Source organism: Girardinichthys multiradiatus, chromosome 18 (genome assembly GCF_021462225.1).
Source record: "Girardinichthys multiradiatus isolate DD_20200921_A chromosome 18, DD_fGirMul_XY1, whole genome shotgun sequence".
NCBI classification, from domain to species: Eukaryota; Metazoa; Chordata; class Actinopteri; order Cyprinodontiformes; family Goodeidae; genus Girardinichthys; species Girardinichthys multiradiatus.
In genome coordinates, this window is record NC_061810.1 from 35,802,508 (window position 1) to 35,815,960 (window position 13,453).

At 43.9% G+C, this 13,453-nt stretch overlaps 1 protein-coding gene across 2 annotated transcripts in view; it reads right to left on the reverse strand.

Annotated features, from left to right (window-relative positions):
- The window catches only part of rtn4rl1b (reticulon 4 receptor-like 1b), a 255,764-nt gene that overhangs the window by 211,952 nt on the left and 30,359 nt on the right, over positions 1–13,453 (reverse strand). The window contains exon 1 of one of the 2 annotated variants that reach the window (XM_047391471.1): positions 9,429–9,510. The exons of the other annotated variant lie outside the window; for it this stretch is intronic. Within the exon in view, the coding sequence (XP_047247427.1) occupies positions 9,429–9,435 (7 nt within the window). The 5' untranslated portion in view covers positions 9,436–9,510. Of the gene's footprint in view, positions 1–9,428; positions 9,511–13,453 lie in introns of those variants that run through there. 2 annotated transcript variants of the gene reach the window in all.

Sequence of the window (13,453 nt, forward strand, 5' to 3'; positions counted from 1 at the left end):
GTGGGAAGTCTGTGGGAAGGAAAAAGTGTGGCAGAAAACGCTGCACAACGAGAAGAGGTGACCGGACCCTGAGGAAGATTGTGGAGAAGGGCCGATTCCAGACCTTGGGGGACCTGCAGAAGCAGTGGACTGAGTCTGGAGTAGAAACATCCAGAGCCACCGTGCACAGGAAATGGGCTACAGGTGCCGCATTCCCCAGGTCAAGCCACTTTTGAACCAGAAACAGCGGCAGAAGCTCCTGACCTACAGAGAAGCAGCACTGGACTGTTGCTCAGTGGTCCAAAGTACTTTTTTCTGATGAAAGCAAATTCTGCAAGTCATTCAGAAATCAAGGTGCCAGAGTCTGGAGGAAGACTGGGGAGAAGGAAATGCCAAAATGCCAGAAGTCCAGTGTCAAGTACCCACAGTCAGTGATGGTCTGGGGTGCTGTGTCAGCTGCTGGTGTTGGTCCACTGTGTTTTATCAAGGGCAGGGTCAATGCAGCTAGCTATCAGGAGAGTTTGGAGCACTTCATGCTTCCATCTGCTGAAAAGCTTTATGGAGATGAAGATTTCATTTTTCAGCACGACCTGGCACCTGCTCACAGTGCCAAAACCACTGGTAAATGGTTTACTGACCATGGTATCACTGTGCTCAATTGGCCTGCCAACTCTCCTGACCTGAACCCCATAGAGAATCTGTGGGATATTGTGAAGAGAACGTTGAGAGACTCAAGACCCAACACTCTGGATGAGCTAAAGGCCGCTATCGAAGCATCCTGGGCCTCCATAAGACCTCAGCAGTGCCACAGGCTGATTGCCTCCATGCCACGCCGCATTGAAGCAGTCATTTCTGCAAAAGGATTCCCGACCAAGTATTGAGTGCATAACTGTACATGATTATTTGAAGGTTGACGTTTTTTGTATTAAAAACACTTTTCTTTTATTGGTCGGATGAAATATGCTAATTTTGTGAGATAGGAATTTTGGGTTTTCATGAGCTGTATGCCAAAACCATCCGTATTAAGACAATAAAAGACCTGAAATATTTCAGTTAGTGTGCAATGAATCTAAAATATATGAATGTTAAATTTTCATCATGACATTATGGAAAATAATTAACTTTATCACAATATGCTAATATTTTGAGAAGGACCTGTAGCTCGCTACAAAGCCTAAACATATTAAACACCTGCCAAATTTGAATTTTCTCTTTTGCCAAAATGCCTGAACAGATTGTCTGGTTCTTAAATTTGATCACTGAAAGAACAATAAATCGCAGGACATTCTCTAAAACTCATAAAATTGCTCATTTAATAAAAGTAGACCATCTCCTTTTAAGGCAGGGTTGTAAACAAGATCTTGTGTTATGAGATTTATGATCACAATGCTACTCATCAAAGTGAAGTCCATTTAGCATAGAGTTATCAAATTCTGGCTTTTTCCAAGCTATTATTTTAAGGCCCAGGACATGAAGGTGAGTGCTTCAAGCTTGGTACTCCAGATCTAGGTTTTAGACTTTAATTTTGATGTAAGACAGGAAATAATAGAGTTGTTTTCCTGTTTTGTGACGGAGTCGACTAATAAAGACTGCACATCAGTTTGGTTAACAGCAATTGGTTAGAAAAGCTGGTGTGACAGCATTTTGGGTACTTAGCGACAGAGCAGATACAGCTGATTTGTAAGTACAAGGGAACATTAACTTATCTCATGAGAAGGATATACTGCTATACCTTTAGTTAGTAGTGAACTCTCTCTAGTTGCCAGTGGTTGAGTGGTTGCATACCTGGTCAACACTTAGAGATGCATTTAGGGGCAAGTTCACTTAAAGCTTTGAAGGTGAGGTGTAAGACAAAATAACTAAAAAATCGATACAAATTCTAACATTAAGATACTGCAGGGAAGTCAACATACACTGTATTAATTGAATTCAGTTTATTGAATTTAGGTGTTTCAAACACTTCTATGGCCACTGGTGTATGCGAACTAAGCAGCTACACATGCAGATAGCTTCCACAAACATTTGTGAAAGAATGGATAGTTCTCAGGAGCTCAGTGAATTTCAGCATGGTATCGTGATAGTATGCCATATGCCAATAAATAATGTCATGAGATTCTTTTACTACTTAATAGTCCACAGCCAATTGTTATCTGTATCATAATACGCATGAAACAAATGCAAATCAGTCACGACTTTATTAGATCAAAGTGTGGGGTCAGCAAATGCTGAGGGACACAGTGCACAGAGATCCCCAGCTATCTGCAGAGTCAGCAGCTACAGACCTCTAAACATCAAATGGCCTTCAGATAAGCTTAAGAACAGTCTATAGAGAGTTTCATGGACTGGGTTTCCAATGCTGAGCAAATACACCCAAGCCTTATACAATCAAGTGCAATGTATAGCATCGGATGCAGTGGTGTAAAGCATGCCAACAAAGGACTCTGGAGCAGACTCCAGAAGAATCATACCTCTTTGTCCGAAAATCCAATGGACAAGTCTGGGTCTGGCAGTGTCTAGAATAACGGTACTTGCATGACAGAACTGTGCCAATTTTGAAGTTTGGATTAGAGGGGATTATGGTGTGTGGCTTTTTTCAGGAGTTGGTCTCAGCCCCTTAGCTCCAGTAAGAGGAAGCCTTAATGCTTTGACATGTAAAGACATTTTAGACAATTTCTTGCTCCAAACTTTGTGGCAAAAATTGGGGGATGATTTGGGGATGAAGATTTCCAGTCCCAACTTGACTACGCACCAGGGCAAAGGTACATAAAAAAGTAACATTTTATGCAAAAGACAAATGCTGCTTTTTATTTAAACAATGTGATAAAGTGTTCAAAAGAGAAAGGTGAAAAGTAAAAAGGTTAAAAAGTTAATGGTTGATCAAATGGGCTTAACAAGCCTAACTTTTAACTTCTTTGTAAGGCTAAACCTAGACAGGACATAGAAGCAAAGATTTTCTGTGAATATTTTCTAGGCCAAATGAATGACCAGGCTAAACTATGACTTGATTTCTGGCTTAAATGGCCAATAAAGTAGTTTCATTAATGTCTAATGCTTCAAGAATAAAAGACTCTTGTCATCTAAGAATAACATATAACTTTTAGATTTAGTCAAATTTTGGTCAAAGTGAAACCTACTGTTTTATGGAACTGTTTAATGTATTTCAAGGTTTTTTTTTTATTTACATAAAGTTCGATACTGTTAAAGTGCAAGAAGAATAAAATCTTGCAAGAAAATTATGTAATCAGCAGTTTCACCAGCTCTAAAAGAACTTTAACTGAGCAGCATTATTTCTAGGTCACTTGTCATAACTCAGTGAAATGTCTTTAGGACACAATTATCATTTATAAAACAATTCTCTGAATGTGCAGAAATGACTTTTTACTGAATCCCAAAAAATCATGATCATTTAAAGAGTATTAAGTAATTAGTTTTCTTTAGGGTGGATGAACAATATTAAATTTGACCATATCACCAAATGAAAGACTTGCATAGATAAAATAATCATTTTTGTTTCAAGGTTAGCATTGAATTAATGATTACAAAATGTCTCATTTGTCCAGGCGAGCTTTTATAAAGGTAGAATTACATGTGCCTCTTAAGAAGAAAAAAAGGCCTTTTAAAATTACAAATAGTTTTAGTGGTTCACTCAAGATTCACATCTAAATGAAAGTGTAAAGGAAATTGCAATTATAGGCCATGGAAGGCAGCTTTTTAACCTCACAGATATTTTTTGCACATTTTGATGATTTGAATTTCCAGTGAAGACATGAAAAACTGCCTGTCACAAATATACCATTCTATTTTATTTGAAGTGCCATTCACAAAACTTTGCAATTGTTACTGGCCTACATCTGCCTTTAAAAATGGTAAAATCCACAAGGCTTTTATGAATGCCTCAAACTGAATGAGCAGAATTGTTAAATGGCTTCCAATTTTAAGGTTACTTTTCAACATTTGCCAAATTTGTATAATCATAAAATGTTATTTTACACAACTTTACTTTGTAAGAATTGTTTACAGAAGGACGAGTTGCTTTAAAGAGCCAACCATCAGGCCAGTCAGTGAAATCCAGTTCTTCTCCTGAACAAAGCTTTCAAAGGACTGTTTGCTTTCACCTTAGCTATCAGTCAGATTGGGTTGGATTTAAATAACGCAAATAAATAAATACATTCCTAAACATTTTAATACAGAAAATGTTGGAATTAAATATTAAAGAATACATACTTCAATTTTGATATCACATTGTGTTAATGATGCCTTATAACAAGGGTCCCCAAACCCCAGACTCTGGTCCAAATCCAGGTCCAGAGAGCGTTTTGTCTTGATTACAAGGTATTTTCTCATTTACTATGTAGATGTAGACATTTTATTCCTGTGGGCTGACGTGTCGGACCTTTGAACAGACAGCTATGTGGGTCAGAGACATTCTGATCCACACTCCAAGCCAGCTGGTGGTAGTAATGCACCACATCGTTGTATGCCAACCACCACAAAACAACAAAGAAGAAGCTATGCGGGGTCCTTGAACACAGGTTGCTAGTGCTACTTTTCGACTGGCTCTGTTTTGGCAGCATGGCTCTGCTCTACTCAGTCTCTCTCTACTTGGTTTCACTCTACTCGGTACGGTACCAGTTGTGTTTTCACTGGCCCTCTGACGGCTGGAGCTATGGTAGCTAAAGCTTCGCCTCCAGCCATCAGTGTAGTGCACTGTGGCGCTATTAAAGTTACTATTAATAGCTGCTAAGTTACTAGCTTGTGAGCTCATGGTTGCTGACAGTAAAATGACTTGCTGGTGCAGAGTGAGTAAAAGAAGATGGCTTTGTCAAAAATATGTAAAGTGGGCTATGAAAATCGCACACTTAATGATGAATGGACAGAAGCATACGCTTTCCTTTTAACTTCCATAGGTTGTAAGGCCAGTCTGCCCTATGTGTTCTGAATCAGTTGGACTTACAAAATAGTGTAAATCTAAAGAGGCCTTATGAAGCCAAACATAAGAACTTCAACCAAAACTATCGGCCTGGGTCTGACAGTAGGACAAGGAGAATAAATGAACTGAGGGGAAAATATGAGCGAGCTACACGGCTGACATCATAGTCTCTTGTGGCACAACAGCGAGCATACGATTGTTCACTGCAAGTACAGTGGATTTTAGGAGAACACAAAAAGCATTTCACTGACTGGGAAATGATCAAAGAGTGCATGGAAGCTGTTGCAGAAACACTTTTAGATGGAGAAGAAGGACAACAGCTTAAGTAAAATAACTGAATCTGACTGCACTGTTCAATGATTAGGATTTATTGGAATGTATGTCCCTGACTGTTGTGAAGTGCCTTGAGACGACATGTGTTGTGAATTGGCACTATATAAATAAACTGTACTGATGTACTGACCCAGCTTGACTGTGGCATTACAAGTGCATTTAATATTGGTACATACTCTGATTGCACTTTTCTGTTCAGCAGATGATATCATGGGCATATGAATAATTGATCAGTAGTTAAAAAACAAAAACTCTAGTGTAAATTAAATGTTAAATAAAAATAAAATAAAATATTTTCTCAGTTGATTTGGACTACGAAGTGTTTTAATGATGGATTTAGTGGACCTCCTCCAATTTTAGTTGGGGACCCCTGTTTTATACAATCTAACAGATAAAGTAAAACATGCCTGTGCCCATTTGATACATTGCAAAATGTTTGACATGTGGACAAATTGAATGAGGCATCGCTGCTCCTTACCCACATGTTGCTGTGTGTGTTTAAAATAAACACATATGTGGTTGTTCGGAAAAATAACAAAAAACCAGTCACAGAATATAAAAGAGCACCAAACATCACTGTTTTAACATAGCATCGACTACTTAACAAGCTAATATCAGGTTGTTTAATGTGTTACTCAACAAAGAACAGAACACCAACAAGGAATAATACTGAGCACACATACTAGTACAACTAAATGGATGGTTATTTACTAATTTACTTGAAGGTAATGCATTAGGAAAATACCCAAAATATCACCAAACAAATGTTATAGCTATCATTGATATATCTGTAGTAGCTAATATGTTGCATTATTTTGCAGCCATTAAATTTAAGCAGTTACATAACTTTATACAGTTTTTGCTTTGATTTTTTTCACTCAAAGTTCTAATAGCATATAACTCTCATATTGGCCCTTGCCCATCTGAGACTGAACTGGTCTTTAATGAATTAATTAACTATAATTCCCAGATCCTTATATACCATAGAACCTAGCACTGACTCCAGGTTTAGGTTCTTTGGTATTGAAGAATAAAGTTTCTTCTTCATCTTCTTGAAAAACATTTTAAGTGCAGTAGAGCCATATTGGCTCTGAAATTTCAAATCACATTGTTGAGATTACTGCTTAATTTTTCTTACACAGTTATTTGCTTTCTTCCGACGTTAACTTAGTAAGTGTATCTAATATATTTCAGCCATGCGTCTCTACTTAAAGTGATGCCTCTATACAAGATGAAAGTCTCATTAAATGACGAACATGGAGCACTCTGTATATGTGGATCTACAGATGGAGATTTATGAAAGGAAGGTGGAAATACTGCTCCAGAGAAGCTCAACTATGGTTACAAATGCTTCCATCTATAGAAGGAACTGATCTAACCATCCATATCTCTCTCTCTTCAATACGCTCTTCTATTGTGCTCTCCGAGGATCGCTCTCATGTTTTCACGACTTGCCTATTAGAGTGTACATCCAGCCAGTGCCACATTAAAATCCCTGTGCTTGTGGGCGCAGATAAAGATCCCTCTTTTTTACTGAATAGTTTGATCCATCCCAGACAGCACACGCTACATTAATATTCCCCCACAGATCAGAGACAAAAGAGCTTCAGACCCATGTGCTGTACTGACTGTGTGTGTCATCTGCACATCATCTGGAGAGAGAAATAGAGATGGAAGGACAGGATGAGGCGGGGATGCTCAAATATGGCAAAACTGTATCAATTTTTCATCTGTCAGTAGCTGTTTTAAGCACCTCTCCTCAGGGCAGCTAACTTTGATTTCTGCAGTGCCCAAAGAGTCATTGGCACTTCAGGTTTTCAAGGCATTGACATTTGAAGAAGTACAGAAAAATATAAAAAGTGAGATCGTTGGTTTAGGTGGCCAAGTCAGCTGATGGATGAGACAAGTGTAAATCTCATGGGATTTAGGTTATGTTTGTTGTACATGCATCTACTGGAGAACTGATCCCCTTGGCAGACGTCCCTTAGAGGGTGTCAGGAAAAAAGACAGGATGCTTATCCCTGGAGAAACTGCCCAATCCTCTGTGCCAATTTGATCCCGCTGCAGATGCATGATGGGAAATAAAACCATTCCCTCCCTCTTTTTCCCATCCCCTCTGAATACGACTCTGACCTGAATATAGATACATATGAATAGCCATTCCCTTGTAGATGACAGCTTTTTGACTATTCATTACTTCCAGCCCAACAACACACAAACACACATACACATAAACACAAATACACTATTGCCCCAATGAAGGTGAGATTTGGGGCGTGAAGACTGCAGCATCATGCTCTGGCATTTGAACCAAGGGAAAAAGACAAGGAAAACTGTGAAGAGAGAGAAAACAAGCACATATGACTGCGCTGTAGAGAGCTGCAGCCCCAGATTCACAATCATACTGGGAATCACAACACTTTTAAATAATTCAGGATGCATAGAAGAGAGACAGTTTTGCAGCAAGCAAAGAGGCCAAGGAAATGACAGGGAGAATAAGAATCCGATAACATCTCCCAGTTTGACACATTTGTTCAGTGCCTTGCTGAAGTATTCATACCCCTAGAACTTTTTCACATTTTGCCACAAACTCCCAGGTATTTTAATGGGTTTCTATGTGACAGACCGGCACAGCCAGGATCATAATTATGAAGTGGCAGCAAAATAATACATACTTTAAAAAATATATAAAACAAATATAAAATTGTATTTTGCATTTAGATTCAGTCCTCCATTTCACTGCAGTTACAGCCATTTTTGCCAATTTTTCATTGCAAATTAGCGGCTGTGTCGGCAAATTTTTGCAAATAGCGCGCCGACCTGAAGGTAAAAGTCAAAACAGTTTGTGTCCAGGATGAGTAAGTTCTTCAGAAATTTTAGCTGCCTTTTTTCCTGATCCTAGACCTGTACAAGGCCTGGATGGAGGGAAAGTCAGCCCTGATTATCCTCTCTGCAGCCCTAATTGTTTGTTGCAGTTTGGACTTGTACTGTTTTGTGCATGAGCCAAACCCAACTGTGAACAAACACGAGACAGACTCAATAATGGCTATGTACAAGATCCGAAGCACCTTCTGTTTAGGTTGTACTTCTTGAGTTGTCGCAAGAAATATAGTCTCTGCTGGCCCTTCTCCCGAACAGTGTCTATTGCCCCTTTTCCACTGGCTCAATTTGGCCCTGCTAGACTCCACTCGGCCCGCTTTACGAGTGTTTCCATTACAGTTTTCTTCGTACTGGTACCTACTTTTTTGGTCCCTGCTCCTGAGCGGGTACGACTAGGGCTGATTGGGTACTACATGTTATGTGAACAGACTGCTGTTCACTGATTGGCAGTGGGAGGAGGAGAAATGAGAGGGTTTTTGCCAAGGTAGTGCAGGGAAAAGTTGATGAAACTCAAGAGCACCGACAATAATATTAAGGACCACAATGGCTGAGGTGGGTCATATCGAAATATAATTTTACTTTTTGCAAATCATAAACCATGCCTGAAGGCTGAAAGAAAAAGGACACTATGTCAACTTTCTGAATTACATGCAGGCAGGGTGCTGTATTTAATAACATCTTAAATCAGCTGATCACACATGTAATCAGTTGTTCAGACGCATCTACATTCCCCCAAAACACACAAAACAATACCACCATGAAATGGTGTGTTTGGTTCGGAAATAAATCCCCGGTGAATACACCAATTTCGGTATTTCCAAAACCCACCTCATCGGAGCGGAGCTGAGCCACCTAAAATGCTACTTTTAGTTGGTCTGTCAGATAAAGGTCATTGGGGCGTGAATGCCTTTGCTAGGCACTGTTTGACTTTGTAGCCTAATTTATGCTCATGTCTTTCTTAAGAGACCAAGACAATGGTCTACTTCATCCGTCTATTTTTGTCAACTAAAAACAAGGAAATTCTGAACTTTGCAAGTCAAAAATAAAACAATTTCACACTGTAAGTGTGCAATTAGATGCTCATTGTGGGTGTTGGACTCCACCTGTATGTCAGATACTAAATAAAATTAGAGTACAATTATCTTTGTTCAGTTTTCCAATTTGTCAAAGCACCTGCATAGCTTCTCCAGCAACGCTCTTCATTATGCAGGGAGTTAGATTCTAATTTAATTTTGTCTTAGATGATTCTGTCGGGATCTGGGTTGTGCGTGCGTGTGTGTGTGTGTGTGTGTGTGTGTGTGTTCACCTCTCATGTAGAGGGCGCTGGCGCACTCCCGGAATCTCAACAACTTCCTTAATCTCGTGATGTCGTACACGTTCTCGTACTCGTCGTCTTCTGTTTATCCGGGACCGGGTCGCAGGGGCATCAGACTCAGCAGAGACGCCCAGACGTCCTTCTCCCCAGACACCTCTTCCAGCTCCTCCTGGGGGAGCCCAAAGCGTTCCCAGGCCAGCCAAGAGACATAGTCCCTCCAGCGTGTCCTGGGCCGTCCCCTGGGCCTCCTCCCGGTGGGACGTGCCTGGAACACCTCCCGAGGAAGGCGTCCAGGAGGCATCCGGTATAGATGCCCAAGCCACCTCAACTGGCTCCTCTCGATGTGGAGGAGCAGCGGCTCTACTCCGAGCCCCTCCCGGACGGCCGAGCTCCTCACCCTATCTCTAAGGGAGTGCCCGGCCACCCTACGGAGGAACCTCATTTCAGCCGCTTGTATCCGGGATCTCGTTCTTTCGGTCAAAGTTCATGGCCATAGGTGAGGTTAGAAACGTAGACCGACCGGTAAATCGAGAGCTTCGCTTTTTGGCTCAGCTCTCTCTTCACCACAACGGTCCGGCACAGCGCCCCCATGACTGTGGAAGCCACACCGATCTGTGTGTCGATCTCCCGCTCCATTCTTCCCTCACTTGTGAACAAGACCTCGAGATACTTAAACTCCTCCACTTGAGGCAGGAACTCCCCTCCAACCTGAAGAAGACAAGCCACCCTTTTCCGGTCGAGAACCATGGCCTCGGACTTGGAGGAGCTGATCTTCATCCCAGCTGCGAACCACCCCAGTGCATGCTGTAGGTCTTGGCTAGATGGGGCCAGCAGGACCACGTCATCTGCAAAAACAAGAGACGAAATCCTCTGGTCCCCAAACCAGACCCCTCCGGCCCTTGGCTGTGCCTAGAAATCCTGTCCATAAAAGTTATGAACAGGACCGGTGACAAAGGGCAGCCCTGCCAGAGTCCAACATGCACCGGGAAAAGGTCTGACTTAGTGCCGGCAATGCGAACCAAACTCCTGCTCTGCTTGTACAGAGACCGGATGGCCCCTAGTAAAGAGCCACCGATTCCATAATCCTGGAGCACCCCCCACAGGGCATCACGAGGGACACAGTCGAATGCTTTCTCCAGGTCCACAAAACACATGTGGACCGGTTGGGCAAACTCCCATGAACCCTCGAGTACCCTGTAGAGGGTATAGAGCTGGTGCAGTGTCCCACGGCCGGGACGAAAACCACACTGCTCCTCCTGAAGCCGGGGTTCGACTATCGGCCGGACTCTCCTCTCCAATACCCTGGCGTAGGCCTTACCAGGGAGGCTGAGGAGTGTGATCCCCCTGTAGTTGGAACACACCCTCCGGTCACCCTTCTTATGTAGGGGGACCACCACCCCAGTCTGCCAATCCAAATACACTGTCCCCATCCGCCACGCAATGTTGAAGAGGCGTGTCAACCATGACAGCCCCACAACATCCAAGGACTTGATGTTGGGCGGATCTCATCCAACCTCGAAACCTTGCCACCGCGGAGCTTTTTAACCACCTCGGTGACTTCAGACTTCAGCCTGGGTGATGAAAGAGTCCCACCCCGAGTCCCCAGCCTCTGTTTCCACCAGAGAATGCGTGATGGCAGGATTGAGGAGATCCTCGAAGTACTCCTTCCACCGGCCGATAATGTCCCCAGTCGAGGTCAGCAGCTCCCCACCCCCACTGTAAACAGTGTTGGCGAAGCACTGCTTCCCCCTCCTGAGGCGCCGGACGGTTTGCCAGAATCGCTTCGGGGCCAACCGGTAGTCATTCTCCATGGCCTCACCAAACTCCTCCCAGGTCCGAGTTTTTGCCTCTGCCACCGCCCGGGCCGCGGCACGCTTTGCCCCACGGTACCCGTCAGCCGCCTCAGGAGTCCCACAAGCCAACCACAGCCGATAGGACTCCTTCTTCAGCTTGACAGCATCCCTTACTGCCGGTGTCCACCACCGGGTTCGGGGATTGCCGCCGCGACAGGCACCGCAGACCTTACAGCCGCAGCTACGGGCAGCAGCATCGGCAATAGATGTGGAGAACATGGTCCATTCGGACTCTATGTCTCCAACATCCCTCGGAATCTGGTCAAAGCTCTCCCAGAGGTGACAGTTGAATACATCCCTGGCCAGGGGGTCCGCCAGACGCTCCCAGCAGACCCTCACTATGCGCTTGGGCCTGCCAAGTCTGTCCGGCTTTCTCCTCCTCCAGCGGATCCAACTCACCACCAGGTGGTGATCAGTGGACAGCTCAGCCACTCTCTTCACCCTAGTGTCCAAAACATGCGGCTGAAGGTCTGATGATACGACAACAAAGTTGATCATTGACCTCCTGCCTAGGGTATCCTGGTGTTGAACATGTTTGAACATGGTGTTCATTATGGACAATCCGTGACTAGCACAGAAGTCCAATAACAAAACACCGCTTGGATTCAGATCGGGGAGGCCATTCCTCCCAATCACGCCTCTCCAGGTGTCACTGTCGTTTCCCACGTGGGCGTTGAAGTCCCCCAGCAGAATAATGGAGTCCCCAGGAGGGGCACTATCCAGCACCCCCGACAGGGACGCCAAGATGGCCGGGTACTCTGCACTACCACTCGGCCCGTAGGCCGAAATGATAGTCAGAGACCTCTCCCCAACCCGAAGGCCCAGGGATGCGACCCTCTCATCCACAGGGGTAAACCCCAACACGAGACGGCTGAGCTGGGGGGCAACAAGCAAACCCACCCCAGCCCGCCGCCTCTCCCTGCAGGCCTCTCCACAGTAGAAGAGAGTCCAGCCCCTCTTGAGGAGATGGGTTCCAGAGCCCACGCTGTGCGTGGAGTCGAGCCCGACTATTTCTAGTCGATATCTCTCGACTTCCCGCACCAGCTCAGGTTCCTTCCCCCCCAGCGAGGTGACATTCCACGTCCCTAGAGCCAGCCTAAGCATCCGGGCATCGGGCCACCGAGGTCTCCACCTTCGTCTGCCGCCCAATCCTCTTTGCACCGGTCCCTCATGGTTCCCCCTGCAGGTGGTGTGCCCACTGGGGGTCTCGTGATGTCATTTCCCCTAATCCAGCCCGGTTTCCTGATTGTAGAGAGTTTGGTTGTACGTTCAAAGAATTTGTCAAGGAGTTTAAACAAACCTTTTCCCTTGTGACAGATAAATCTAGTGCAGGTCGACAGTTGAGAGCCTTAAAGCAGCATCATAGATCCATTACGGAGTTTTCTATTGAATTTCGCACACTAGCTGCTACTTCTGGTTGGAATAACGAAGCTTTGAAGAGTATCTTTTTGCACGCTCTAGATGATTATTTAAAGGATGAGTTAGGCAAGATTGAGGAACCTCCTACATTAGATGAGGTAATTACTTTGGCAACTAGAGTTGACAACCAGTTAAGAGAGAGAAGAAGAGCCAGAGCAGAGAGGTCCTTTTACAGACCCCAGCTGAAGACTAATTCTCCACCTCATGGTAAACTCCACCTCAGCAACCAAAACCTGAACCTGAGCCCATGTTGGTGGGACGTACACGTCTCACATTTGAAGAGAGACAGAGACACAGATTGTCCAAACAGTGCTTTTATTGTGGCTCTTCAGAGCATTTTGTAGCTGCTTGTCCTGTTTGACCCGGGTCCCCAAAAGACAGGGTCCACCAACTGTGAAGGGGGGGTTGGTGGACCACACACAGATTAGTAAAGCCCCCAGATTCAGTTTACCTGCAACTATCATAGTTAATCAGCATACTATGACCTTATCCGCTTTGATAGATTATGGCTGCGAACAGAACTTGATTGATACCGAGTTGGTAAACCAGGCAGGCATTGAGGTGGAACCACTTGATTATCCACGTTCTGTCTTAGCTTTAGACGGTAAGAGATTACAGCAAATAACTCTGCGGACCAAACCCACAGAACATTTATTGTCAGGTAACCATAGGGAGAAGACATCCTTTTTTGTGTTTCCAGTGTCCCAAGGTTCCTCAGTCCTAGGCTTTCCCTGGTTACAGGAA